The sequence below is a fragment of the Hippoglossus hippoglossus genome, chromosome 15 (assembly GCF_009819705.1).
Source record: "Hippoglossus hippoglossus isolate fHipHip1 chromosome 15, fHipHip1.pri, whole genome shotgun sequence".
NCBI classification, from domain to species: Eukaryota; Metazoa; Chordata; class Actinopteri; order Pleuronectiformes; family Pleuronectidae; genus Hippoglossus; species Hippoglossus hippoglossus.
This window is the reverse complement of record NC_047165.1, coordinates 14,895,444-14,921,933: the sequence shown is the minus strand read 5'-3', so window position 1 is coordinate 14,921,933 and position 26,490 is coordinate 14,895,444. Positions and strand designations below refer to the sequence as shown.

The window sequence follows — 26,490 nt, the reverse complement described above, 5'->3', positions numbered from 1 at the left end:
CCTCGCACATATCTGTCTTGTTTTTACACTGTACATATTAGTTTTTATTCCATTCATATTTCCCTGTGTTTCTTATATTTCCTTACACTTAGGAATTATTATCCTTACACTTAATACATCCTTTACACTTAATACAGTTATCGCATGCTACTCATTATTACTGACTCACTATTTACTCACTAGTATTATCTTATTTTATCTTATCTTATAACATGGACTATTATGCATTGAGTATTTTTACTTTTAATATTTTGAGTGCCTTTTATTCCAGTCTAGTTATATACTAAAGTAACATTTTCAATGAAGGGTTTTTAAATTGTAACGTAGTTTTTTTCTTTCTCTTTTACAGTAGATTAATATTTGTACACGATAAAGTGGAGCCTCTGTGCTGTTAATAAAGTTGTAAAGTAAAAAAAAAAACAGAAATCCTCTTGGCGCCAACGGAAGTCATGTTGTGACCACGTGACTTCTCATTTCACTCGTCATTGGCGGAAGCTTCCTGCGTGAGTTTCCCGCGAACCCGGCCCCGTGTTTCCTGGGTGAGGTGGTGCAGGAGTCCGAGGACACGGTGCTCAGGTTCTTCTCTCTGCAACCACACGACAAACCTGCAGATTCACAAACATGGCGAAGCAAAGCTCTCTGTTCAGCTTCTTCGCCAAGTCGCCGCCGCCGGCCTCCAAGCCGAAGCCGAAGCCCAGTCCCTCTCCGACCGAGGCGGACCTGCCCTCCTCGGTGGAGAAGTCCAGCTCGTCCCCGAAAGAGCAGGCGAGACAACAACAACAACAAGCCAAGAGCAACCGAGTCAAACCGAAGAGTGAGTCCAGGGCTGCGAAAGGTGGATTCAAGAAGCTGTTCGGAGACAAGGCCGCTGCAGCTAAAGAAAGGTGGGTGAGGATGTCGGGCGCGGTGTAATTGCTGGAACTACGTGTATCACTGTTTGGCCTCTTCGTGGTGAAGAGCGTCCGCAAAAAGCAGCAAATGCTTAAAAAGTGTTTCTGCAACTATGAAACGAGTCATTTGAAAACTAAGGGAAACCATCCGGTTCAGTTTCATGCATTCAATGAGCCTGACATCTGAACAGTGGCCCGATTAAACACCGGACAAGGAAGTTTCCACTGTTTAATTCACTGCTAATCTAATGTAACCACGTGGATTACAGATTATCACCAGTGGCTGCAGACAGCTGCCATCACACCATGTTCCGGTTTGGTGATAGCTGTGGTATTTGAGTTTCATTACAAACATTTGCTCGCTGCTTCAATAAAAAATATTCAGAATTTTGCTCCACATCCACGAGATGACAAAAATAAATCACAACATAATAGAATGAGCCTGGTGGCAACATTCATAATAATAGTCATTATCATAGTTGAATTACAACAGCAGTAAAAACATGTACCTTATTTATCACTTTGAATTGTGGCATTCATTTGAAGTACAATTTAAGTACAGCATTATGATATACGTGGAAAGTGCAACTACATATCTCATATCAGGACATATCATGTTAAGTGTTATTGCGTGTTTTACGATGTTTTGTTCCAGTTTTAGTCATTCCATTTGGGTTCCTGCCTTGTAACCTAAGCTATACTTTTAAGATTATTATCATTGACCTTCAACTGTTGCACAGATATAAACCTCAGGGCATTTTCAGTTTGCATTTGCAGTTACACTTTCACTTAGACCTGGATCAGTGGGGGTGCTAATAAATTATTTCCTCAAATGTGCCTTTGATTTTCTTTCCTCCAGCAGCTCCACATGCTCGTTCAGTGCCGGTGCCCTCGTGTGGGCAAAATTGGAGGGACACCCTTGGTGGCCATGCATGGTGGTACCCCAACCTCTGACTGGTCAGCAGATGAGAGGCCGCGGTCGAGCGCAACGCATTCACGTCCATTTCTTCGATGAACCTCCCACCAGAGGATGGGTCAGCACCAAATATATCCGAGCGTATCAAGGTTTGCAGAAATTACTCCTGTAATGATAATACAAAAAATTAAATTATTAAATTATTATGTGTCATGTCCCTCCATTAAGCAAACTTCATGGCCGTTTTGTCCCAGTTGAATGATGAGCTTGTTCTCCGTTGTTTCAGGCTCTGACAGCAGTGATGCCAAAACCGGCGGGGTGTTCTTCAGCGCCAAGCCTGTGATCCAACATGCGATGGAACTTGCTGACGGAGTCATGTTCGACAGCCCTGAAAAAAGAATCCAGATGCCGCTCTGCACAGACCCATCTGATGATGAAGATGAGTATGAAGAAGAGATGGAGGTAACATTGTTTTAACATTCAGTTAGCATGCTGGAAATATCTACATTGTAAATCTTTCATTTGTATCTAAAATATTTAATGAGTCATTCTATTTAATTTAAATCTATGCCAATTTTTTTCTATAGCATCTAATCATAACGTTACTCAAGGCACAGTAACACAGATATCACTTCTCATAGTTCATAGTGAGTCTGATCATGCCAACAACGTGTCGTTATCTATCTTTTGTCAGGTTGACAAATCAACTCTAACTGATGAAGAGCTCAGTGATGAGGATGACCAGGAACATGAGGAAGTGAAGTCATCCAAAGTCAGTCGCCGTTCATCCCGGGCTTCAACAGAAAAGAGCAACAAGGCCAAGCGACGTCGCATTGTTGTTGCCTCAGACAGTGACGACTCGGGTGATGAATTTAAACCAGAACAAGCTGCTTCCAGCAGTGAGGATGAAGAGGAAGAAGGAACAGTGAGTAGTGAAGAGGAGAAAGAGGAGAAAGAGGAGAGCATGCATGAGTCCAAGGTAGAAAGCCCCATCAAGCCTGCGAAGCGCAAACGTCCTGAAGAAAAGTCGGCTAGTGCAAAACCCAAACTGGCAACTACCCCATCTGCTGCGCCTAAACGAGCTCCAGCAGCTGTCGCTGCGGACACAAAGTCACGTTTATCCGCCTTCTCTGCCCCTGACAACTTTGACAGCCAAGCAAATAGTTCAGGCAGCGGTGGAGCAGCAACAGTTTGGGACCATGACAAACTGGAATGGTTGCAGGACGGCCGGAGGAAAGACAAGCAAAGGAAGCGACAGTCCGAGGATGACTACGACCCTTCCACCCTGTACGTGCCTGAAGACTTTCTGAACAGAAACTCTCCGGGTATGCGTCGGTGGTGGCAGCTCAAATCTGAGATGTTTGATACAGTCATCTTCTACAAGGTGGGCAAGTTTTATGAGCTGTACCACGTGGACGCTGTGATTGGAGTCAACGAGCTGGGACTGACCTTCATGAAGGGGAACTGGGCACACTCGGGTTTTCCAGAGATTGGCTTTGGCCGTTTCTCGGACGTACTGGTCCAGAAAGGCTACAAGGTGGCTCGAGTGGAGCAGACAGAGACCCCGGAGATGATGGAAACTCGCTGTAAGACCATGTTCAAGCCCACAAAATTTGACCGTGTGGTGAGAAGAGAGGTGTGCCGGATTATCACTCGCGGAACCCAAACCTACAGTGTGTTGGACGGCGCCCCCTCAGAGAGTCAGAGCAAGTTCCTGCTGAGTTTAAAGGAGAAGGCAGAAGAGGACAGCTCTGGTCAATGTCGCACCTATGGAGTCTGCTTTGTAGACACGTCTGTGGGTTATTTTCACGTGGGTCAGTTCCCAGACGATCGTCACTGCTCACGCCTGCGCACCCTCATAGCCCACTTTGCACCAGTTGAGGTGCTCTTTGAAAGGGGGAACCCGTCCGTCGAAACACGCAAAATACTGAAGGCCTCTCTATCCTCTGCTCTGCAGGAAGGGCTTAACGCAGGAACGCAGTTCTGGGACGCACAGAAGACCCTTAAAACCCTCTCAGAGGAAGACTACTTCAAAGATACCACAGGCAAGGAGCAGGGGGCTGGAAACCACTTTCTGCCTCCTCTTTTGAAGAAGATGACCTCTGAGAGTGATTCACTGTGCCTCACTCCTAAAGAGGGCTACGAGATGGCTCTCTCAGCACTGGGTGGATGCATTTTCTACCTGAAGAAATGTCTGGTAGATATGGAGCTGCTCTCCATGGCCAACTTTGAGGAATACGTCCCTGTCGACGTTGAGATGGAGAAAGCTGCCGGACCCGCCAGTTTCTTTGCCCGGACTCGTCAGCGAATGGTCCTCGATGGAGTGACGCTGGCGAACTTGGAGATCTTTCAGAATGGGTCAGGAGGAACCGAGGGGGCGCTACTGGAACGTTTGGACACATGCGCTACCCCATTTGGCAAGAGGCTGCTGAAGCAGTGGCTCTGTGCTCCGCTGTGTAACCCAACATCCGTGAGGGACAGACTGGATGCCGTTGAGGACCTGATGGGAGCTCAGGCCCAGGCTACTGAGGTCTCAGACCTGCTGAAGAAACTCCCAGACCTGGACCGTCTCCTGAGTAAAATCCACAGCATTGGAACTCCTCTGAAGGGCCAGGACCACCCTGACAGCAGAGCGGTTCTCTATGAGGAGGTCACCTACAGCAAACGCAAGATAACAGACTTCCTCTCTGCACTGGAAGGTTTCAAAACTATGCAGGAAATCGTTTCTATCCTTGCTCCCATGACGAGTGAATTTCGCTCCTCGCTGCTCCGTCAAGTTGTCAGTCTGAAAAGTGAGAACGACGGCCTCTTTCCCGACCTCTCTGCCGAACTCCGGCGCTGGGAGACGGCTTTTGACCACCAGAAAGCCCGCACCACCGGTATCATAAGCCCAAAACTTGGCTTTGACCCAGAGTACGACCAATCCCTGACCGGGGTCAAGAACTGTGAACGAGAGCTGCTGGATTACCTGGACAGACAGAAGAAGAGGCTTGGCTGTAAAAACATGGCCTACTGGGGAACAGGAAGGAACCGCTACCAGATGGAGGTGCCCGACAGCTTCTCCGATCGGAAAATTCCTGAAGAGTACGAGGTGAAGTCTACAAAGAAAGGCTGGAAGCGCTACGTGACAGAGGAGACTGAGCGGATGTTTTCAGAGCTGCAAGGAATTGAGGAGAAGAGAGACGCTGCCTTGAAAGACTGCATGAGGAGGCTCTTCTTCAACTTTGACAAAGACTACAGAGAGTGGAAGACTGGTGTCGAGTGCATGGCAGTGCTTGGTAATTATCTTTTTTTTGTATTATTTAACAGCATGCATAAGTCTAATTGGTAAAGTATTATTTGTATATTATTCTAGCACAGAACAAAGTGTTCCTCTTCACGTCTACTTAGAGTTATATTGTATGTTTTTCTTTTTTATATCGTAACAGTTTCAGAGGAAAAAATAAGCAGGTGTCTGCTCTTAATATATTTCCTGCAGCTGTTACCAACATATCTCCATATTGGTGCAACATCCTTAATATGATGTTGCAACAGTCTGAGCGCTTGTTGAAAACCTTTCTCTCATTAACTGAAAACTTGACTAAGTTAAATATTAGAGCCCAACTGATGAGACCGAAACCGATATTACTGAGTTCCAATACTGATATTTAAAAAATGACACTAATTCTCAATATGTAGTCATCAAACTTTAATGACAATTGTAGGTTGTATTTTTTCTTAGTTTAACCTTAAACCATATTATAAATAACTAAATAAAAAAACAAATGCACAAAAAGGTATAACCTGAATTAACCCAAATAACATTTATGTAAAATATAAACATGAATTTACATCTTTTCAGCATGTTTTATTCTGCAAAATGTAAGTTTTCATGCTTTTATTTAATGTAGTTTTAACAGAGCTGAGACAAAATCAAGACGGTAGTCTTTTTAAAAAGAAGACGGAGCCTATTTCCTCTTAACCTTTACTACCACTTAATTGTCTTGTCTTTCTTCTTAGATGTACTGCTGGCCCTGTCACGCTACAGTCAGGATGGAGACGGACCGATGACCAGGCCGCAGCTGGTTCTCCCTGAGGGTAACAACCAGGTAGCGCCCTTTGTGGACCTCGTCGGATCCCGCCACCCGTGTGTCACCAAGACCTTCTTTGGTGACGACTTCATTCCAAATGACATCTTTATCGGCAGCGACGAAACTGACGAGGAGAGAAGTCCCGCGTTGTGTGTCCTTGTCACGGGACCAAACATGGGTGGAAAGTCCACTCTCATGAGACAGGTGGGTCCCTATGGACACATGTAGAGAAAGAGATAATGACGTGGACAGTGCAGGTCCATGAGAAGTCTCTGTTGGTCCATGTTCTTATACAGCTCTGCTCTCTGTGCACAGTGTGGGCTTGTGATCATCCTGGCTCAGCTGGGTTGCTACGTTCCTGCTGAGAGCCTGCGCTTCACACCAGTTGACAGAGTCTTCACCAGACTGGGAGCCTCTGATAACATTATGGCTGGTAACATCACACATTCTTGTAATGAATACAAGCTGTGTCCATATTCAGGAGTCGCCTCCTTTGGAGGACGTAGTAGGTTAGCATAAACGGGCTGGATTTCTGTGATCAGCGTTACCAGCTTGTCCGGCTCTTACTGCTGTCGCCCAGCAACAGTTACAGTTGGAGAAGGTTTTAATGCCTTTTGGGTTTTTTAGTTAGTTTGATTGAGTTGAAGCCTGATATTTAAGCATCGAAAGTCTTGTCACTTTCTGGCACAATTACCTCTGAGAAACAGTTCATTGCTGACGCACAATGCATCCTGGGATAGGTTGGCCTGAGAAGGATCCTCCCACTGGAGCCTTTGTTTCTTTGGGATGAAAGGACTCATTTGGACGAGCCTCTGAAATGAGACAATCAAGTCGCGCCGCTGTGACGCAGTCAGTCTTCAAATGCAGCCACTGAAGGATGAAGCTCCTGAATTGAGACTCAGCTAAAGTATGATGTTTATTGATCTGAGCTTCCTCCTCATGTGTTTGACTTTTATTGTCCAATCTGTCTTCTCTACGTAGGAGAGAGCACCTTCTTTGTGGAGTTAAGTGAGACTGCCAGCATCCTGCACCATGCCACCAAGCATTCACTCGTGCTCCTGGATGAATTAGGTATTGTTAGAAATATGGCTCATTCATGGGCTTTCTCTTCAGAACCGTTCAGTCCCTGTGGTGGTTTGTTTGTTTGGTGTGATCATTCAGTGGTGACCTATTTGCAGGAAGGGGCACAGCCACATATGATGGCACAGCGATTGCCAGTGCTGTTGTGAATGAACTCGCTGAGAAGATCTGCTGTCGCACCCTCTTCTCCACACATTACCACTCCCTGGTGGAGGATTACACCAACAACCCTGCTGTGCGGTTGGGCCACATGGTGAGTACTGCGACGCAAAAACAAGCTATATACAGCAACGACAACGGGCGGTGACTAAAATTATAATCCAGGGAAATATCTGACCATGTTATTGTGCATTCTAAATGTGCTTTCCCCTGATTTGTCCCTTTTTCAGGCCTGTATGGTGGAGAATGAATGTGAGGATCCAAGTCAGGAAACCATTACATTCCTCTACAAGTTCATCAGCGGTGCTTGTCCCAAGAGTTACGGCTTCAACGCTGCTCGACTTGCGAACCTCCCAGAGGAGGTCATCCAGTCAGGACACAGGAAGGCCAGAGAGTTTGAGAAGGGCACCCTGAGCCTCAGACTGTTCAAGTATGTGTCCATATTACAGTTGTATATTTTCTGTAGTGTTACTGCAGTAACACTTTGATTTGAACTTGGTGTCTAGAACTGTGACAAAGTATTTAGACCACCTGTTGTATATGGGCTATTTATTTGGCCTGTGTTAATGCTGGTTGCAACTGTTTTTGCCTGTTTATTTTATAATATTCAACTTATCATATATAATTGAAAGTTCGTTCAAGTGAGAATCAGTATGCAGAACCCCGCACTGAAGAATCTGTTGTTGTGCATCTGATAAGAATGTTTTTTGAGATATACGTTCCACATACAGAGAGATTTCTGGAATTAGTGAAGTCGTAAGGAAATAAGCTGCAATGAGAACTGATGCTGGCTGGAGATCCACTCCCCCTGGATGAACCAATCGGACTGATTCTTGAGAAACTACAAAACCCCTTTGAATATCCAGACGTAAACAATATCCTTGCAGTCGACCACTACCAAACATTTCCTCCTCCACAGGAGGCAACTTCCTCAAACTCTGTAGTTCTTTCTTTAGAAAACTGTTACTTGGACAGTCTTTTCAAAGTCCTGATACTCGATTTTAGTTTCTTCATTGTGGCCTGAATACTCTGTCAAAGTATCTCGGTCCAAAGTATTGTTCTGATTTCCTCTCCCCTTCTCTCTTGCAGGAAGCTCTGCCAGTTCGCTGAAGATGCCACTAAGGGCGGCACACACTTTCATTCCCTTGTTCAGATGCTCAACAATGTGTAGTTTGTTTAAAAAAATTAAAAAAAACCATTGTTTCTGGATCATTTGTTTAGTCAGCACTTGAAAAAACACTACTGTAATGATCTAATAAAGTTTATTTTTAAAAAAAATGACAATGTTTCATCTAGGAAATTAAACCCTTTTAATTCACGCTAGCGCCTACATAACGGTTATTGAATACTTCACAATATATTAAGTCTAGATGTTATGATACATGCATACATTTCAGTCTGTATGAGAACCCACAATCACCAGTACACATGAATGAGGGACGAGGGGGGGGCTGTGTGAAATGAAACCATATAGCGCTGTGTATAGGTACTTGTCTCAGCTTCAGTAGAGTAAAAGCATTTTCAATTCTCCAGCAACGTTGGCAAATGAGGGAACAAACACGATGGGGTTTGTTGTGCTTTCACAAGACTTGTCGGCTTATTTTTTCTGAGCCCTAAAAGTAAAAAATAAAATCTGTCATATTAAAGAAATTGTACATCTTGGCCTTGTAGCAGCATTTGTGGCTGTTCATTGACTAATGCAGACCTATATAGATTTTGCAATCTACCAAACTGACAAATCAATATACCGCAGTGGGTACAATCATACAAAATGTCCCAACAGATGCACAATACCCGGACCCCAGCCAGCTGATCAGCCATGTCATAGATGAGCCGGTTTGATTTTAATATTAAATAAAAAAGGCAATATCTAGTTTGTAAACTAGATTCCTAAACTCTTAAAACGACTGCAGCCTTGAGTAAAAATGCTGGATTTTGAATGACAAACAAAATATGCATAGATTATGTAAAACAGACGTAACTGTTCAGCTCGCTAACAAAGACAACGCTCCTCGACAAGTCCCGTGAAAGCACATCGCAGCATCTATTTTACTGTATTGCAAAATGTAAATGAGTCAACGTTGCTGGAGAAAAGGTTTAGTGTTTCCCTCTCTTTTCTCTGATCTCTTTCATAGAAAGAAGTTAGATACTGCGACATGAGTATAATTACAGCAATTCTAGGGTATAATAACAAAAAAATTTAAACACATTTAATAAAATAAAGACATTCAAGTACAGTAAGATTTTTGCATGAAAATACAAAACTACACAAAAAGCATTAAAATCAAAATCTCAACAGTTGTCTCGAGGGGTGGGGGGGGAGAAAAAGCTGAAGTGCTAGGTCATTTTTCCCGTACGTATCGTACGAGCACGTCGGTTGCCCAGTGATGGAAGCATTGCTGTGTTTTGGAGAATTTGCCTCCTCATGAGAAAAGTTGTGCCTCCCCTGACTGTACATGACTGCAGAACCTCGTTCCTCCACTTCTTTAGTAGCAGGGGAGCCTGTGGCTTTTTGTCCATCTCATCAGTTTCACTTAACTTGACTGAACCAACACACCCACAAACCCTGAGTCAGCTGCTCTTCTGCTCGGTCCCACTGAAGTCTTTTTTTTGTTGTAAAATAATTGAGGAAAAAAGGTGAGGCATCAATAATCAGACTTTAGGTTTCTTCTCTAAATGTCTCCTTTTAGCATATTCGTGTAGAGTCTTTTTTTTTTTTTTAAAGTCACTGTATATGCTCTGTCAAAGTGAATCTGTACTTTAGTTTGGATTTCGTCCTCCGCCGCACAACGTAAAGTGTCTTATGTCCGTTACTGCTGGAGCGCAAGAGGTCTTCAGCTCTGGAGCTCAGTTGTGCTGCAGTGTATTGGACTCTATAGGAGGAGCTGAGTCATACAGTGTGTCTGTGTCGTGAGTCGGCTCTCCGGCTAATGTGCATGGATTTGACAGCGTCCCTGCACCACAGTCACAGAAGAATCTGTAGGTGGAGAAGATGGGAGGAGGAGAAATCACATTAGTTAAACTCCATGGAGGTAAACAGAAGAAAACACAGTTGGTATAGGATCTATATTGCATATATTAACTCTGGAATACAGAATATAAGGTTTGGGGGCTGATTGATATATTAAACTTAACTGGTAATCCTTTGCAAACGCTATTTCTTGTTTTACTAATAAAAGGTGTACATGAACTAATGTTTCAAACAAGAAGAAGAAAACAGCTAATTACAAAATCGAACTTCCTTATTTGGCAATTTAGTTGCCGGGATAAGATTCTTTTAAATTTAAGTGGGTTGTGCAAGTTTTAATTGTCCCTGGTTTTGTTTTGTCTTTCATATTATATTTTTTCTTTACTCTTCACTCTTAATGAGTCATTCATTAGCCCACAATCTGATGGTAGATAAAGCTGCCTTCATCTGCACTCTATTTGTTTGACAGCATTTCACCTTCATCGAATTAATGATTTTTGGTGATTTGAGTAAATTTCCCTTTTAAGCCCCTGTGGCCATCTTCAGCAGTTAAACATGGACAGAAGATGTGTCTCTGCTGATATGAGCTCATGCACAGAAACGTGTGCAATGCATTTTATGTTTACACAACAAGATTATCAGTCATACAAGGGGTCCACGATCATTTGTCATTGCCTGATCTCACTGTCTTTAATAGTTATTGTTTATGATGTGATGTACAATGATCAAACCTGCTCTTCTGACACTCATGATCGATCCCTTTCTAAACCCTGTTAGATCACACTCATCAAGGATGGAAACCCAAATGTGGTTTTATGCAGGTGTAAGAATAAGGTCAGGGTTTCATTAGGTCGCTCCCTGGTCACAAAACTCACATCATTCATTTGAAGTACTTTGGGAGAGTAAAACTGACCTATCGTGTCTGATGAACTCCACGTCGTGTCCTTGGTGACACTTCTTGATGCAGTTCACGCAGATGGCGTTGCGGTCTGTGGTGTTACAGGTGTGACACCTGTGGGAACCCAAAGCGTGTTGGTTAACTTTTACAAAACATATGCAACAGCATATTCTACTGAATACAAACATACATTACCTGTAAAAATCATGCATTGGGTAGCTGGTGTAACTTGAAATCTTGTACAGGCACTGACCTCTGCTAACAGCCTTTTCAATTGCATCTTGATTGTTCATTATTTTATTATCTGGAGGACAGAAAGCACAAATTAATGAAGTTCATGCGACTTGCATTTGAAGATTTGTCAAGACAAAGTGTTAAAAATCTTTCTGAGACGCAACGCTACCTTTCATCGTAACATTGACACCGGATGCGAGAAACAATCCCCCAAAGCGATTGTTGAAGATCTGGTTGCCCTCTAGGGTCGCTGTCGCATGATTGGTGATCTCAATACCTGCCATTAAAAAAAAAACAAAGCACACATTCCATATTACAGTGAACTGTTTGCTTACACTGACATATTTTAATATTGAGAATCAGAGACCTAATCACAAATTTACATAATGACAGCTCGTGCACAGGTTTTACTCACCTGCAGCAAAACCGTCAAATATTCTGTTTTTCCGCAGGACCGGGTGGCTGTTGGTGCTAATGAGGACTCCTGCTTGGGCATTTCTGAAGATGTCATTTTCCTCTAGCAAACCTTAAAAATTAGACAATGACAAAGTCAATTACAGAAACTGCTTACATGAAACTATAAAAAAAAAGCAAATTGAAAATTGTTTCTGACTCTACACGGACTCTTGCCAAATTAAATCCAGACGTCCCCCTTCTGACCATTACTTTCGTAAAACAAATTGATGAGTTACCTCTTCCTCCATTGAATATACAGATCCCACCATCTCTCCCGTCGTGGATCTTATTTCTCCGCAGAGTGGGGTTGCTGTCCGTCTTGATCCACACTCCAGCCATGGCATTGTCAAAGATCTCATTGTCCTCGATAAAGCCTAGGCCTGAAACGCACATTTGTATTTCGTCATAAGAGAAACAGAGAAGAGAAACATTGCCATAAAAGTCCAACAGCTGATTAACAAGAACCAGAGCAGATGCTTCTTGGTATCTCACCTGAGTTGTAGACCAAAATGCCTCCATTCTGGCCTCCCCAGATCTTGTTCCGCCTGATCTTAGGATTGCTGCCAGTCCTGTCAAAGAAAAGAAAGGGCACACAACGGGGAGTTGATCCACTGCTTCACCAATGCTACATGCAATTCCTTCCTGGAACAGCTGACATCACTGCGACAGTCATCGCATCAAAACGACAGATTTTGTATCACTTTCAATTTCCAACACACCTAATTTGAACTCCAGAGTACATGTGATTGTAGATATCATTGTCTTCCAGCACACCATGGCCATTGTCATAGAAGTAGACCCCAACCTGTTTCAAAGAAAAAAACATTAGTATAAAATGCATTTTATAAATGTGTGTCAATAAGACAGATATATCCACATAAGATCAAGACTGTTATTTAGTAAATATATGAGAGAAGTGTTGGTGTACTTCATGACATCAGGAAACACCAATCATCTCATCGAGTCTGTGTGTCGGCTTTTTCTGGTTTGTGACTTTACATTTATTCCTCAACATTAAACTTGTCACTGTCGTGTAGTCTTACCTGCTTCCCGCTGTGTATCCTGTTCCTCCTCAGTACTGGCGTGCTGCCTGTTGTCACCCACACTCCTGCCAGCGTGTTGCTGTACACCTCATTCTCCTCGATGACGCCTTGTCCTTTTTCATGCTGCGTGATACACAACAACAACCCATACATTAGTGCTGTTTCCAACTGATAGCATTAAAAGCTAAAGAAGGTGAAAAGATTCCAAGATGTAACACCACTAATATTTTTATAAACTTCATCGGTTTATTGGCAACTGGTGCTTTGAAAATATTTACCACGTAAATGCCGCCATGTTGGCCATCATGGATCTTGTTGTGTCTGACAATTGGGCAGCTGTTTGTCCTGATCTGGATTCCGGCTAGGGCGTTACCGTAGATGTCATTTCCTTCGATGAGGCCTCGGCCATCACCAAAAATGTAGACGCCACCTTGATTGCCATTAAAAATGGCATTGCCCCTATTTGGACGAAAACAAAACATTTCAGGGCATGAACCAATGACTAATTCTATACCATTTAGATAATACTTTCAGTTTCATATTTGAGCTTTGAAATCCAGACCACACTGACCTTATTGTGGGGTCACTGTTAGACGTGATCCACACCCCCGCAAAGTTATTTGCATAGATCTTGTTTTCGATGAACTGGCCGCGGCCCTTTTCGTGCACGTAGATGCCCCCCGTCTGACCATGATGGATCTCGCAGCGAACCACCGTTGGATTGGCGTAGGCCTTTACCTCAAAGCCGGCTATACGGTTCCTATGGATGTTACAGCTCTCAAAGTAACCCTGGAAATGGAAATGGAGAAATACTAAATACTGTGTCCATGATGAAGGTTGTTGTGTAACCAACATACAATTCCACAATATATACACTGCAAACACTAATTGTACTTAAATGAAGGTCTTCACACATTCATATTCATATGAGAGCATTATACAACTGCGGCATTGCAGTGACACCGTAAATTAGTGCAGTTCTTCAAAACTGCTCACTTATTGTGAAGCAGTCAGGAAAAACAACTGCAGCTGTCAGCGAACAGGAAACAGTCTTTTTTTTTTTTAAACAAACACTAGTAAGCTGTATCTTACCATGCCGTGGTCAAATGTAAAAACACCCACGTCCCTGCCGTGGTGGATGTGATTCCTTCTGATAATTGGATTGCCATGGTTTTTCACCCAGATCCCAGCCAGAGCGTTGTTGGAGATCTCGTTGTCTTCGTATATTCCCTGAAATATTAACAATGTTGTGTGATTAAAGCTATTTTGAACATTTCTTTTTTTTATTATTTTATACTATTATTACCGCCCTTGTTTATTGTACGTCATCACGTCTTTTATGTAAACTCATTGTTGTAAAGCACTTTGATCTGCATTGTAGGTGCTATATAATGTTAACATAATATGTGACATGGATGAACGTGTTTGTGTTACCTGTGCATGGTCGGTGATATAAAGCCCGACATTTTCACAGTCACTGATGTTGCAGTGCTTGATCGTTGGACAAGCACCTTGGCCGCTGACGCAGACTGCTGAACCCACTGAAACAAGCAGGATAGATTTATTTATTAGCACAACATAAAATCCAGCGGTTACGACAACAGATTCCAGCTGAAGATCATTACCTGTGCACGTGCTGCGTATGATGCAGTGGTCGATGATGGGGCTGCAGTTGACTGTAATCTCCAAGCAGTGATGTGCATTGTGGTGCTGGGCGGATTTATCATCAGGATTGAACTGCAGTGGACCCAATAAATGTTAGCAACAACACCTGACATACTGAGCAAGCGTGCATGTTAACTTTTTAAATGTCATCTCACCCTAATGGTCATGTAGCCAACGTAAGCATCTTCTGAGCCTTCCATGAATACAAACGTGGAGTCTCTGGTGTTCTCAATGATGACTTTCTCTGCTACTTTTCCAGGAGCTGCAGAATGACAAGGGACGTTAAAGTCGACACAAGACTTAATGAATACACAATAAAGTGGTAATCGTGACTTTCGACACACACATACCCGCTCCGATCATTGTGATAGGCGACTCGATGTAGATCCACTCGTCTGTGTAAATACCAGAGTGGACGAATATGAGGCCGTCAAAGTGAGGCTCCTGACCTCCCCCGAGAGCGTCCTCGATGGTGTCGTAATACTGGAGAAACATCCCAAGTTAGGTCAATGACAGGAGCATTTAAACAGGGGGAAGAATAAAAAAAAATAAGAAGTTGAAAAAAGTTCACTTACAAACATGTTATCTCTCCCTTTGTATCTGGCAGGATTACTGTAGAAGTGTTCTGCAAAGCCTGGTTTAACGTGTGCTCCTTTATACTGTAAAAAAAAACAGTCACACTATCATTTTACTATCATTTCACTTTCACATTTTTAAGAAACAAATGATTCATAATGAAATAATTAAGACAACAAAGACATTTCACTGACATTGAACCAGATGGAGGGAAACAAGTCCTCACGAGAAAACAAATTGTCTAGGGAAAACAATCCTTAAGGTCAATATAACATTAAAAAAACTATTAAACACCATCACGCTCACTGAAAGTCACCATTATAGCTTGTGGCATTACCCTTTCACATGACATTAGCTGTCTGTACACAGGAGGATTTAATGTCGCACAGATGGAAACTGCAAAGTCAGTGCTACTACATACTGCATATCGAAAATAAAAGCTCTAATAAGAAGAGAAATGCTCTGTTCCAACAGCTGTGACAGTGTGTCATTCGCTTCATGGTAAAATATGAAATCAGGTGCTTCTTTTTAGGATGGTGACAGATTTTTTGGGGGGACAAAAAAAAAAGGAAGAATAAATCAAGCAAGATTTTTAAATGATCAGCAGTAAACCACTGAGCTCAGAGGAGGTTCCGTACCAGCTGCTGAAAACTTTCCTTCCAAGGGTTTGGCTGCTCATAATCTTCTGGGTTTATCTGGTAGAACTTCCCTGCCTCAGGGTGCATCATGGGCCGTGTGTATTCAAAAACTTCCATGTAAAGCCTCTTCCTGAAACATGAAGGAAGAATGATGATTAACAGCGTCCTCCTCTCTTTTGTGTGTAGCTTTTCTTTGTCTCCAGACTCAAAAAACATTGTTGTTTGTGATTGCAAATGAGATACACAACCCAAACAAAGGCATATTAAAAACACTATTTAAACAATAATGAGTTGAACAAGTGTCTATGTATATGGGAATCTTGCCCAAAGAACATTTGAACTAAGTATATTCGTAAGATAGAAAACTTAAAGCTGCTGTCGACCCATTTACTAAATAAACGCAAAAGGCACAAAATAACTAACACATGGTAGTGATAAGGAGAAAGTCTACAGATAATCTATTTCAAGATTTCTCACCATAGGATGGGGTCATTGGCCAGCTCACTGAAGCGTTTGCACACACATGCGGCACGGCACAAGTCCTGCTCCAACAGGTACGAGAAGATCTTTAGCACCACCTCGTCCGGAAGCTTCTCCTGCAAGTACTGCTCTGCTGGAGCTGCTGGGAGGAGGATGAACACAGAATCAGAATAAAATATTTAGAAAGAACAGAGTTTTGGGTGAGGTTAGACAGCTGCAGGACATATATGATCACGATAACAATAGCATTATATTTCTGCAGAGAAGCTGAAGGCCTGCATTGCACACAGCAAGATTCGGGGCTAAAATGAGTCTGAGAAAGGACATAGAAATGAAATTTGATATGGAGGTCTCTTCGATTTTAAGAGAAATCATGAGGAGCAACCATGAGCACAGCAGGAGAGACTAATGTCTTGACCGTGTACTCTGACATCTCAAAACCATTAAGTGCAAAGCCAAAAGCAAATAGCATACAATGGTTGCTTTGGCTAGCACTACACAGTAAGAGAAAGACTCCAAATGCCACAAATAACATATCTATAATTTCCACTTTGTGAAACTCATGCATCTGCTTCATGTCTTTACCAAAGAGCTTTTTAAAGAGGTGACCACACAAGAGGTTGATACCATAACCTACAAATCATATTGTATAAATAGGCTCTTTGCAGTTCACAGACCTCTCATTATAAAATTGAAAGTGAAACATTTATTCACAGCAGAATTTGAAAACAGCAACATGACCCTTTGTGTGATACATTACAGCTCAATACTAGTGGACAACATCTGGGACATACTGTACATTTTGCTCTGATAAATGGGTCATCACAGTTCTCTCATTGTATAGAATGAGAAGGTGTCCATAAACCTACTCCAATTACCCCCTCAGTTATCCCTCAGAGCGGTTGGGAAATGCTGTGATGAATGCATCTTTGCAGATGACACATTAAAAGTGCAGTGATGCGTTTTTTCATACCTGGTAATTCTGGACACTTTCCCGAAACTCTCGGACGCTTAGGTCGGTGTCCAAAGTTGTCTGTGGTTGAAGTGGAAGCACCCTGTAGATTAAAAAAGCCAGGGGAAATATATAAATATTGATTAGTGCTTTTTGACAAAATAAAAATGTCTACAATCCTTTCAGGGTGTCTGGTAAACGAACCTCCATGTTGGTCTTTGTCGGACACACAGTTCTCTTGGGCAGAGACTTTCTTCTAAGTTGGTAGGGACTGTTCTGAGCTCCTGGACCGGATTCTTCTGCAACCATATCTGCAGGAACGTCCTCATCTACAAATGGTGCAAAAGATAGAATAAATGAATACAATTACAATGCTGTTAAATAAACAAATGCAAAGGAATGGACGATGCACAACAAAAGGATAAACACAAGAAATGTGTTTTTGATTGCTCATTAAGGATTTGAGTCATCTTTCAATAGCAAGCACTATGACTAAATAATATTAAGTATTCACATGTGCGTGCCATAGTCTTTCCTAGTTTAGAGCCCTGATTCATGTGTAGCTTCATCGGCGATATTGGATGTTTCAGATAGTTTGTGGCATGAATTTAACATTCAACTAAAGCTTAACTATAGTCATATAAGCTTCAGCTTTATAACAGTGGATGGTCAGTAATGATCAATAGATTGTAACAACAGATTAGCAAAGGGAATTGCCATAAAAGCTCTTAATCAAACCTATTAGAGAAAACCCAGGTAAAAAACAAAACAAGTTTTGTTTATTGCTTGCTCTGTGTGCTACAGCTTGATTACAGATCCTATCAAGAGGGTAATCAATCATCAGAAAAACAAGCACAGCATAAACCCTAAACAAGACAAGGGACATCAACTTGGAAACCTATTCACCATGGCATGATGAGTTGATAGATACCCCAGATGGGAGATGCAAACTCTGTCTGCTTGTTGCTCTGGTTGCAAGGTTGACTCTCCCCAGCTACTGGGCCAGTAACCACTACAAACACTGTGTATGTAACAAACCAGGCCAAATACAACAACTTCTCTGAGAAATGTAATGATTCAACCATATTGGACTTAAACAAAGTTTCATTTAGCAGCAAATATACAGTTTTATGTGAAAGGGGCTAAGGTGGTATCAACTTTCTGTTTTCATATCACACTGTAAATTAATTTAATTTAAAGTCACATTAAAATAACAACTGAGCCACGCTGTAAATATCTAGAATAAATGGATTAAGACGAGGAGATGCACTGAAAACCTAGTAATTATTAGGATATGGACAACTGTCAATTTTCTTTAATAATGTTTTGTTATGTTTATCAAGTGTTTCCTGTTTACAATCATCTCTTATAAGTAAACAAGTGAGAGGAAACCTTCTGCAGCTGATTCGACTGATGCTAAGAGATCCAATATCACAACATGACACTAATCCACCTGACAACCTCACATAAAGATTCAAGAACCAATCTCTAATGTTATTATTCACTGTGGACAGAGATCTCTCGCACCGGTGATGGCAGCGATGATTTAAGAGCATCTCTAGTTCCAATGTTTACTTTGTAGAAATATGCAGTGGATATTCGTTTACATCCCACTGCTGTCACACAGCGGCAATGGAGAAAACCCTCAAATGCAATGTGCCCGAGTCGTCACAGAGATCTAACTACGTTTATTACTGACATCAAATCCGTGCATTAACATTTCAACGTTGTAAATCAAATAAAAGTTGAGGTTTTTAAACACAAGAGCGACGGTAGCTAGCCAAGCATGCTAATAACAACAGCTAACTTGCAGAGGCTAGCCCCAGTTAGCATGCTACGACAAGGGGCAAAACCACTGTTCGTGAATCCCTCTCTTGCGTTTGTCACTCGTGAACCGAGCGAGCCGTGGTTAGCCGCTTGTTAGTTTCATCGCGAATGTAACGTGGACTGGCGAGATAAGTGCATTCGGCAGCGGTGTGAGTCCGGACGGGGGAAAGAAAGGCCGTGTCGGGGCAAAAATCAAGCAAAACAAAGCGCGGCCTGAATGCTAGGTTCACGCACAAAAGCCTCGGTGTTTCCTGGCTGCACGGCGACCCTCTGAGGCGGCTGTTAGCCCCCTACTGCTCCACCTCAACAACCAGCGTTGCACTAATGGCCGCAGCACAGGTGAACACAAATACAATTTTAATAAGTGCAACCATTAAAACACACAGTTCACACCCTGGGGTTAGGCGTTTGACAAGCCGCCCGGCGAGGCTAGCTCACATCACCTCTTTCCTGGTGGTTCCTCTCCGGCTGCACCGGGCGCGGCCTCGACACTCGCCTGGGTCTTCTGCTAACGTTACTTGCTCTGACGGAGTTCATTTGGGGTGTTGTTAATCCTGAGGAAATGTCGAAGCCTTTCACAGCAGAAGAGGCGACGCCGAGCACATCGACTATGTGTTTTTCGTCAACACTGCACGATCTGCCATGTTCTAGCCGCGGCTCCGGTAGAAGAGAAAAACGCGTACGGCGGTGTGTTATTCCCGTTCCCCTGCACTGGTCTTACGTCTGGTCCCGTTCCACTGTAGCAGGAGGAGCCATAACACACAGGCACTGTCCGTCAGGCCTCGGTCACATCACATGGGAGGACCTGTCTCTCTCTCCCTCCGCCACCCGTCACGTCGCTTGCTCCCCGGTCAGGGCGGCCTATTCAACCGTGGGTTCACTGGGAGCACCACCATGAGATAATCTGCACTTTATCTGCTATTTACATACAGGAGAGGAGAGCAGATCAGTGATGCCACGCACTTTTACTGCCACCAATTTATTTAGGATTATGACTTAATTATGATTCATTATTACTCACTGTGACACCAAAATATCCAATAACACAGTGCATTTTAACCTGGGTATAATTTAACCTTAACTCTGATCAAGGGACTAATGGGCCTACTTGAAATATTTTATTCCAGTAGAAAAAATTAAAAAATGAATTATGAATCAAACTTCAAGTTAGGTCCCTGATCAAACTGCTTTGACACTATACTATACAATACTATACAGTACCATACTACACTATACTGCACTGTACTACTCTATACTATGATACTATATTGTACTACTCTATGCCATACTATACTACACTACATTACACTATAGTAAACAATACTACCCTGCACTATTCTATACTACTATTCTGTACTACACCATACTATACTATACTATAACATGACTTAACATAAGATACATAGTGATTATGTATTTATTGGATGTGATTATATTGTATTGGCTACATGCCAAAATATATTGATTTTCTGCCAATTGCAAAATCTGTCCTATGTGACCCTTATTCACTCCAGCTGCCCCTGGCAGTTGACTGAAAACCATACAGGCTAATGAAAGTAGCTTGAGCACAAAAAAATATATATTTTTAAATGGATTAAATAGTACCATTATTATTATCGTTCAGTTTGCATGAAGTGATCAAGAGAGAGCGTCTTGCATAATGAGTCAAACGTTGAGAATGTGGATACAGGTGGTCAGTGTTTTGAAGACACTTTTAGACTGAATCTCTGTTTCTAGCACATTGAGGTAGTTTTGATGTGTGCTGAGGATGCTCACTGCTTGGGGAGTGTTTGCACACATATACACGTGATATACATTGTAAAAGTGTAAATATTAACCATACGCCATGATTTACATAATCCTTGTACAGCCCAGTACACAAAATGAATTTTAAAAGTGAATACATTTTTAATATTTGACCAATTCTTCTTAAACCCTTTTTATCACAAAGTTTTACTGTATGACATATACTGTGTTTTATTGTAACTTTATTGTAGTCACTTCGGCTTTATGAACTGATTTGTTCTTTGTTCTTATAAATGTTTTTTTTTCAGTAAAACACTCCTATCACCTACAGGTGAAACACTGTAAATGTGTAAATGCTATAAATCTGGTTCAATTTCAAAGGTGGTGCTTTTCAGTATGACCAAATAAGCTCCATGAAGAGAATCTTAACGTTAAGTATATCTGACTTCAGCCCAAACACATAATATGAGAAGTTCTGTGGAATTCAGCTCTTAGAAAAGAACTTCAAAAAAACTTTTTGTGAGTTTCCTCAGTTTACAGACAATTCATTCATTCAACCTTTATTTTAACTCGAGAATATATTGAGGTAGAGACGTCATTGACATTATAGCAGAGTACAGAAAATATACAAAACATTCAGAGACACCAGGAAAACACAAATACGAAACAGTCAAATAAAAAAAAAAATGACTAAAGCAAAAGCAGAAGTGAAGCCTTAGGAATAAATACAGTACATGCAATAGAATTTAAAGTAAATTAATACATTTAAACAGGAGCAGCTGGGAGTAAAATAAGGCAAAGTTCAAAACTTGTATTGCCCTAAGGGTAATACAAGTTTTTATGTTGTTCCATGTTGCAGGTGCTCGTTGAGAAAAACTGGATTTACTGAGCTCAGTATTTAAACACTTACTTGCACAGTAACCTGGTTGTACCACTAGATGTCTCCTCATCTCTACATCTGAGTATCCACTACATGCTGAGATGAGCATCACATGACACTTCACCTCTGTGTCTTTTTGTTTCTATTGTCTAAACGATGCCTCACCTTGTTCACTTGTCTCATCGCTGTTATCCAAACATCTTTTTCTTTTCTTTCACTTACATCACCTACATGTGTTGTCGGCCACTGTTGCCTCTTGTTTTTCTTTGCAGACCCCAATGCCCCATGGCCGCTGCCATGACAACAATATTGCTTGTCGTACTGATTGTTAGGCCAAATACGTCGAACAATTAACTCCTGTCTGACAGAGTGAAAGTCTAGCCTGAGTACAGCAGCTATGCTCAGCATAAATATTGGCATGTAAGGCATCAATATCTGTGGTGACAGCACGGTAATTAATTAGGGTGTATTTAGGCTGATCTTAATGGATATTGCTCCACTGACTAATTAACTACCTGCAAAACCTGAGCTGTGAAACTTCCCAACCGCTGCCTTTAGGTGGCAGCGTCCTCACAACTCGTGCAGTATTGTTAGCTTTCATACACATTACATCTTATTTTTAATTTGTCTGTTTGCTTTCATATTGTTTTTGAATGCTTAAATCCGACTCCAGGCCCTTCAGCAGGACCATCTGTGGTTAGTTACTCTGCGGTCATTGACCCATCTGTGTGATGGGGTTAATGTTGATTGACCTCAAGAGAGGAATCAGCTGAGAGCCTTGTGTCGGACATTGTATAACATTAGTCACCGTTACACCATGAAGTAAAGGAGTTCTTGTACTTTTTGTCTCGTGTCCTCTTTGGCTTGTCTGCTGGTATGTGGCTGTTTTATCAAGTTGATCACTTTTTCTGAATGGGCTTTTCCTCTGCGTTTAAACGACCACACATTGTCTTTGTGTTCATGATTCATTAGCTGTGCTCCTCTGATGAAAAAGTGTTTGTCCATGGCCAGAAGGAATATTACATTACACAATCTTCATTTAGTCTTTCTCCTCCCATTCTTTCACACTAAATCACCAGTCCACTTGGACAAATACACTGAAAGACACTTCAGCCGGGAACATGGAGAGAGCTTAACTGTCAAGATCTGTTGTTTTCAACACTAATCTGTTGGAGATATGACAGTGAGGCACATGTGTTGGCTTGGTAACCAATCTAGTATCCAGTGGCAACAGAGGTCTATTGAATGCTGGGTGGCTCTGTATTGGCTGGTGTGCCCACCACTCTCCTGTGTCACCGAGTCAGAGAGGCACATCCATATAGCGGCTCTGCATAATGGTAGGGTTGTGTAATATCTAGCTAATATTGTGCGTGAGTGTGACTGGGGAGGGGGTCATCCAAGCACTGATATTACTAATGCTCTTTGTGTACAACAACTTAATGTACTGACCTGCAGGTGGTAGCACTCTCTGTCTCTGTCACTTTCCCTGTCTCTGTCAGTTGCATACACACAAACATGCACACACACACAGTCTATGTTTAAAATACCTCCCTCCATTACATCTTCCCTTGAAGACATGTTTCAGATTTGTCTCCGATCTCCTCCATCACTGAGTCTTATCCACATCTGAAGGCATCCACTTGTGCAGAGGCAGACACAACAGGATAAGCGTCTTTGTCTCAGACTCCTGTCTGTCAGAGACACCCCCCCCCCCCCCCCCCCCCCCCCTCGACCAGCCTCTCCTCTATTTGGGCGGCTGTTACAGAGAGGGCAGATGGCTCATTACCATAAATAGGACAGAGAGAGAGAGTAAGTGAGGGGGCCTTGCACACCGACCAAGAGGACCATGCCACCCAAAACCAAGGAAATGGGAGGCCGTTGCTAGGAGAGAGGAGAGACAGCTTTATAGCAACACAAAGCTGATTCCCCCCATCCGACCTCATATCGCTCCCGCCCCCTCGTTCCCTGCTCTGGGGACAGAGCCTTGAATCTGTTGGTCGGGGACAGATGGTCGATGGGCCCCAACGTCTATACAGCTGGACACGGTGGACATGGGCTACACCGACACAGTGGGACCTGGCAGGGCTGAATCACACCTCAACCCGTCCAACGTATCAGAAGCAGGAGCAGAAAGCGCTGAAGCCCAGGCCATCAGCTAAGAATAGATCCACACTTGTTGCCCACGGGAAATGTGTGGCTGCACAATAGATGATAATATGTTAAGAGTTGGTCTTTGTAGTAGTGTAATGCTGTCTCTAGGATGGAAATCATTCAATGACGATAATGACTGGTTGTCTCTTGTTGCTATTTAGTTTAACACATGATGGCATTGATATGGTCAACCCTTGTACAGGAAAGTTCTACAATGACCTCAGAAATGAAGTTTTACCTCATTAGGACCAGGCTTTGGTCCCCATGAGGTCTACTAGTCCTAACAAGGTCAGTGTTTATGCTGGAAAAGGCCCGAAAGAGGTCGCACAAACAAGTACAGACACACGCACACTATACCCCAACATGTGTAAATGAGGGGGGGATTTTTTTCAGCCACACCTCTTTTATTTTTAATTTCCCTTGTTCTGGTAATCTGAACACCCCCCTGTTCAAGTGACTGAACCTGTTTTCAGTGTTTGCTACATGTGTTACTCGCTATGCAAATAAAAAAGTGTACCAAAATAGGTGAAACACTTCTTCCTATGGAAATTATCTCCCCCACAAAACCACCTCTGAAACAAAAGCACATCTGCTCTCACTAGACCTCTGGTTGAAAGGGCAAGTGTAGCCAACTGTCTCACTCACAGGAAGGAGGAGAAATCAATTGGGAAAATAAGAGCGTCTGAATTAAATAAATGAAAAATGTTGGCTATAAATGCCTCAGTGTGGTAATTATTGAGTGCTTGTTTTGATCTGATTTCTAACCACACTCTCTGATTGTGTTAATTTCCTCTCATTTGTCATAATGTTTGTTGGGGGGGGGGGTAAAAGTGAGCAAATTTGGGGGGATGATGTCGCACAGCATCACATGTGTTGGAAGAGAATAGAAGGATGGGAAGGGAGGGGAGAAAAGGACCGCTAGCCAGAAGGAGGGGAAGAAAGCGTGGCAGCAGCATGACAACTAAGGAGAAAAGAGGCGGTCCTGCATCACCTAGCCAGTCGCCCTGGTTGCATAGGAACACGAGGGCCATGCCTACCCTGCAGACACACTCCTTTCCTCTCTCCTAAGCCACGCTTCATTACCCAGTGCTCAGCCATGCACAGAGAGGCACTGCACCACTTTCTCCACACTACAGCCGTGTGCCCGCTCACAGCCAGCCAGGCTCTCCATCCACCCAGGGTAGGGTATACACTGCCCCTCGGGCATCGGGTCACACTCCCTTTCTATGCACGGTGCAGAGACAACACTGGGAGGTCGTCACTTGGATGATGCTGAGCAGTGGGTCAGACACACCCCCGCCGTCCTGTTTGATGAACTCAATACCCATTCATTGGCAGCACCAGTCACGATCCAAATGTTTGTTCCCTCCGCCAAGGAGCTGTCCATTTGTTGATTGGTTGGTTTGTAGGTTTATTTGTTTGTAAGCAGGATGACACAAAAAAACCTGAATGGATTTCCACAACACTTGATGGAAGGAAGTGGTATGGGTCAGGGAAGAACACATTCATTCTGGTGCAGATCTGCAGATTTTTTTCACTTTCTTTAAAATCTGCAGATTTTTCAACATTTTCAACTTTCACTTTAGAAACATAATTAATATATTTTGATGGGGGGGAAAATCAGGCATATTACTGATCTGTTTGTGTGTGTGTGTGTGTGCAGCTTGATTTAATATAACAGGACTGTTGGGCCTTGGATGAGGTATGTGCTCCATTGAGAGCTATTGTTCGAACAGATTTAAAGTTTTATTTGACTACTAATAATATAAAAGTGGATGTCACAAAATAATCATACAATTGAACTGTCTACAATTGGATTATTTGGGTTATACTTGTATTGATACTACCAGAACTGACAGAAGCTAACTGCTGTCATTTATCTAAGTAATCACCACACCATTCTTCAGATGTTACAGCTGACTAATCTTGATATATTGATAGATCAGATATACTGTATGTTGATATATCTTAAATAGCTAATTTTATCAATTCAGTGCAGCACAAGTTGCGGATCAGTAATACTTTAAGTACTTATACACCAAAAAAATGTTTCTTGGAACATTACAACTGTTCATATTGTGAATTTATGTTTTCATATGTTGCATCTGGCTATGATCACTTCACTTTTTTTTAAAAAGTTTAAAATTATAACTTCTATTACCAGGCAGAGGGCAGACTGATATTGTATTGTATGCACATGAGTAAAAAGCCAAACAAACTCATTCACACTACTGGGAGAACACTAGCAATCCCTCATATACATGTCATAGCCCACTACGGAGCTGGTAGTGCCAGACAACACTGCTGGGCACAAGACTACCATTGTCCCGTGAAATAAAGTGTGTCTGTGACCAAGGCAAGGCGGGGAGGACCAGATGCTCTGAAAAGACAAGGGAGTGTCAAAGAACAAAGCTTTTGGTGTTGGGTTGTGTTGTTGTTTACAGTAAATCCATCGTGAATGTTCCTATTAGACGTCATGACTCCACGTCGCTGGTGGGGCCTTTTAAACTGCCGGTACATGTCATAGTGGGACGTCTTTCCTTTATCCTCCTCCTGCCTCACAGTTAATTGACTGCAAGTGTTCATTTGCCTGCGAGGAGCAGTCATTAGGGTCGAATAACAAAATTTAGCTTGGCAATAGAACAGCCAGAGATCAATGGGTTAATTCAATTGCCCCTGCATGTGGTGTATTGTATGGCAGGGCCATTTGGAGGTCTTTATAAGGGAGTCATGCAGCTTTAGTGTGCTTAAAAGTGCAAAGAGATAGTGTGGGTATTGGTCAATAGAGTGAAAGAGCCGCAGTGAAGTCAATGAAATAAAAAAAGATCAAAGTTCAGGGCTGATTGTTAGTCCTTTACTTG

General features: G+C 42.5%; 2 protein-coding genes across 6 annotated transcripts; one reads left to right on the top strand and one right to left on the bottom strand.

Annotated features, from left to right (window-relative positions):
• Positions 1-459: 459 nt before the first annotated feature.
• On the top strand, positions 460-8,770 carry msh6 (mutS homolog 6 (E. coli)). Of its 2 annotated transcripts, none has more exons than XM_034608207.1 (10): positions 460-884; positions 1,750-1,955; positions 2,093-2,268; positions 2,501-5,084; positions 5,806-6,080; positions 6,192-6,309; positions 6,858-6,947; positions 7,055-7,209; positions 7,346-7,545; positions 8,205-8,770. In XM_034608207.1, the coding sequence occupies exons 1-10, from the start codon at positions 622-624 to the stop codon at positions 8,284-8,286; spliced, it is 4,149 nt and encodes a 1,382-aa protein (XP_034464098.1). In that variant the 5' UTR covers positions 460-621; the 3' UTR covers positions 8,287-8,770. The 2 variants fall into 2 exon arrangements, with proteins under 2 accessions (XP_034464098.1, XP_034464099.1); XM_034608208.1 differs by having other exon boundaries at positions 486-884; positions 1,753-1,955; positions 8,205-8,384.
• fbxo11a (F-box protein 11a) lies at positions 8,364-19,555 on the bottom strand. 4 transcript variants are annotated; one of them, XM_034608210.1, is made up of 22 exons: positions 19,296-19,555; positions 17,230-17,354; positions 17,047-17,128; positions 16,071-16,215; positions 15,594-15,723; positions 14,955-15,038; positions 14,730-14,862; positions 14,535-14,641; positions 14,340-14,451; positions 14,149-14,255; positions 13,807-13,944; positions 13,286-13,503; positions 12,993-13,173; positions 12,715-12,837; positions 12,391-12,476; positions 12,164-12,240; positions 11,908-12,051; positions 11,631-11,741; positions 11,385-11,492; positions 11,177-11,285; positions 10,997-11,095; positions 8,364-10,092 (listed from the first exon to the last, which is right to left on the bottom strand). In XM_034608210.1, the coding sequence occupies exons 1-22, from the start codon at positions 19,387-19,389 to the stop codon at positions 9,963-9,965; spliced, it is 2,643 nt and encodes an 880-aa protein (XP_034464101.1). In that variant the 5' UTR covers positions 19,390-19,555; the 3' UTR covers positions 8,364-9,962. The 4 variants fall into 4 exon arrangements, 2 of the variants coding, with proteins under 2 accessions (XP_034464101.1, XP_034464102.1); XR_004616225.1 differs by having other exon boundaries at positions 8,407-10,092; positions 11,235-11,285; XR_004616226.1 differs by having other exon boundaries at positions 8,407-10,092; positions 11,235-11,285; positions 16,071-16,212.
• Positions 19,556-26,490: the final 6,935 nt, after the last annotated feature.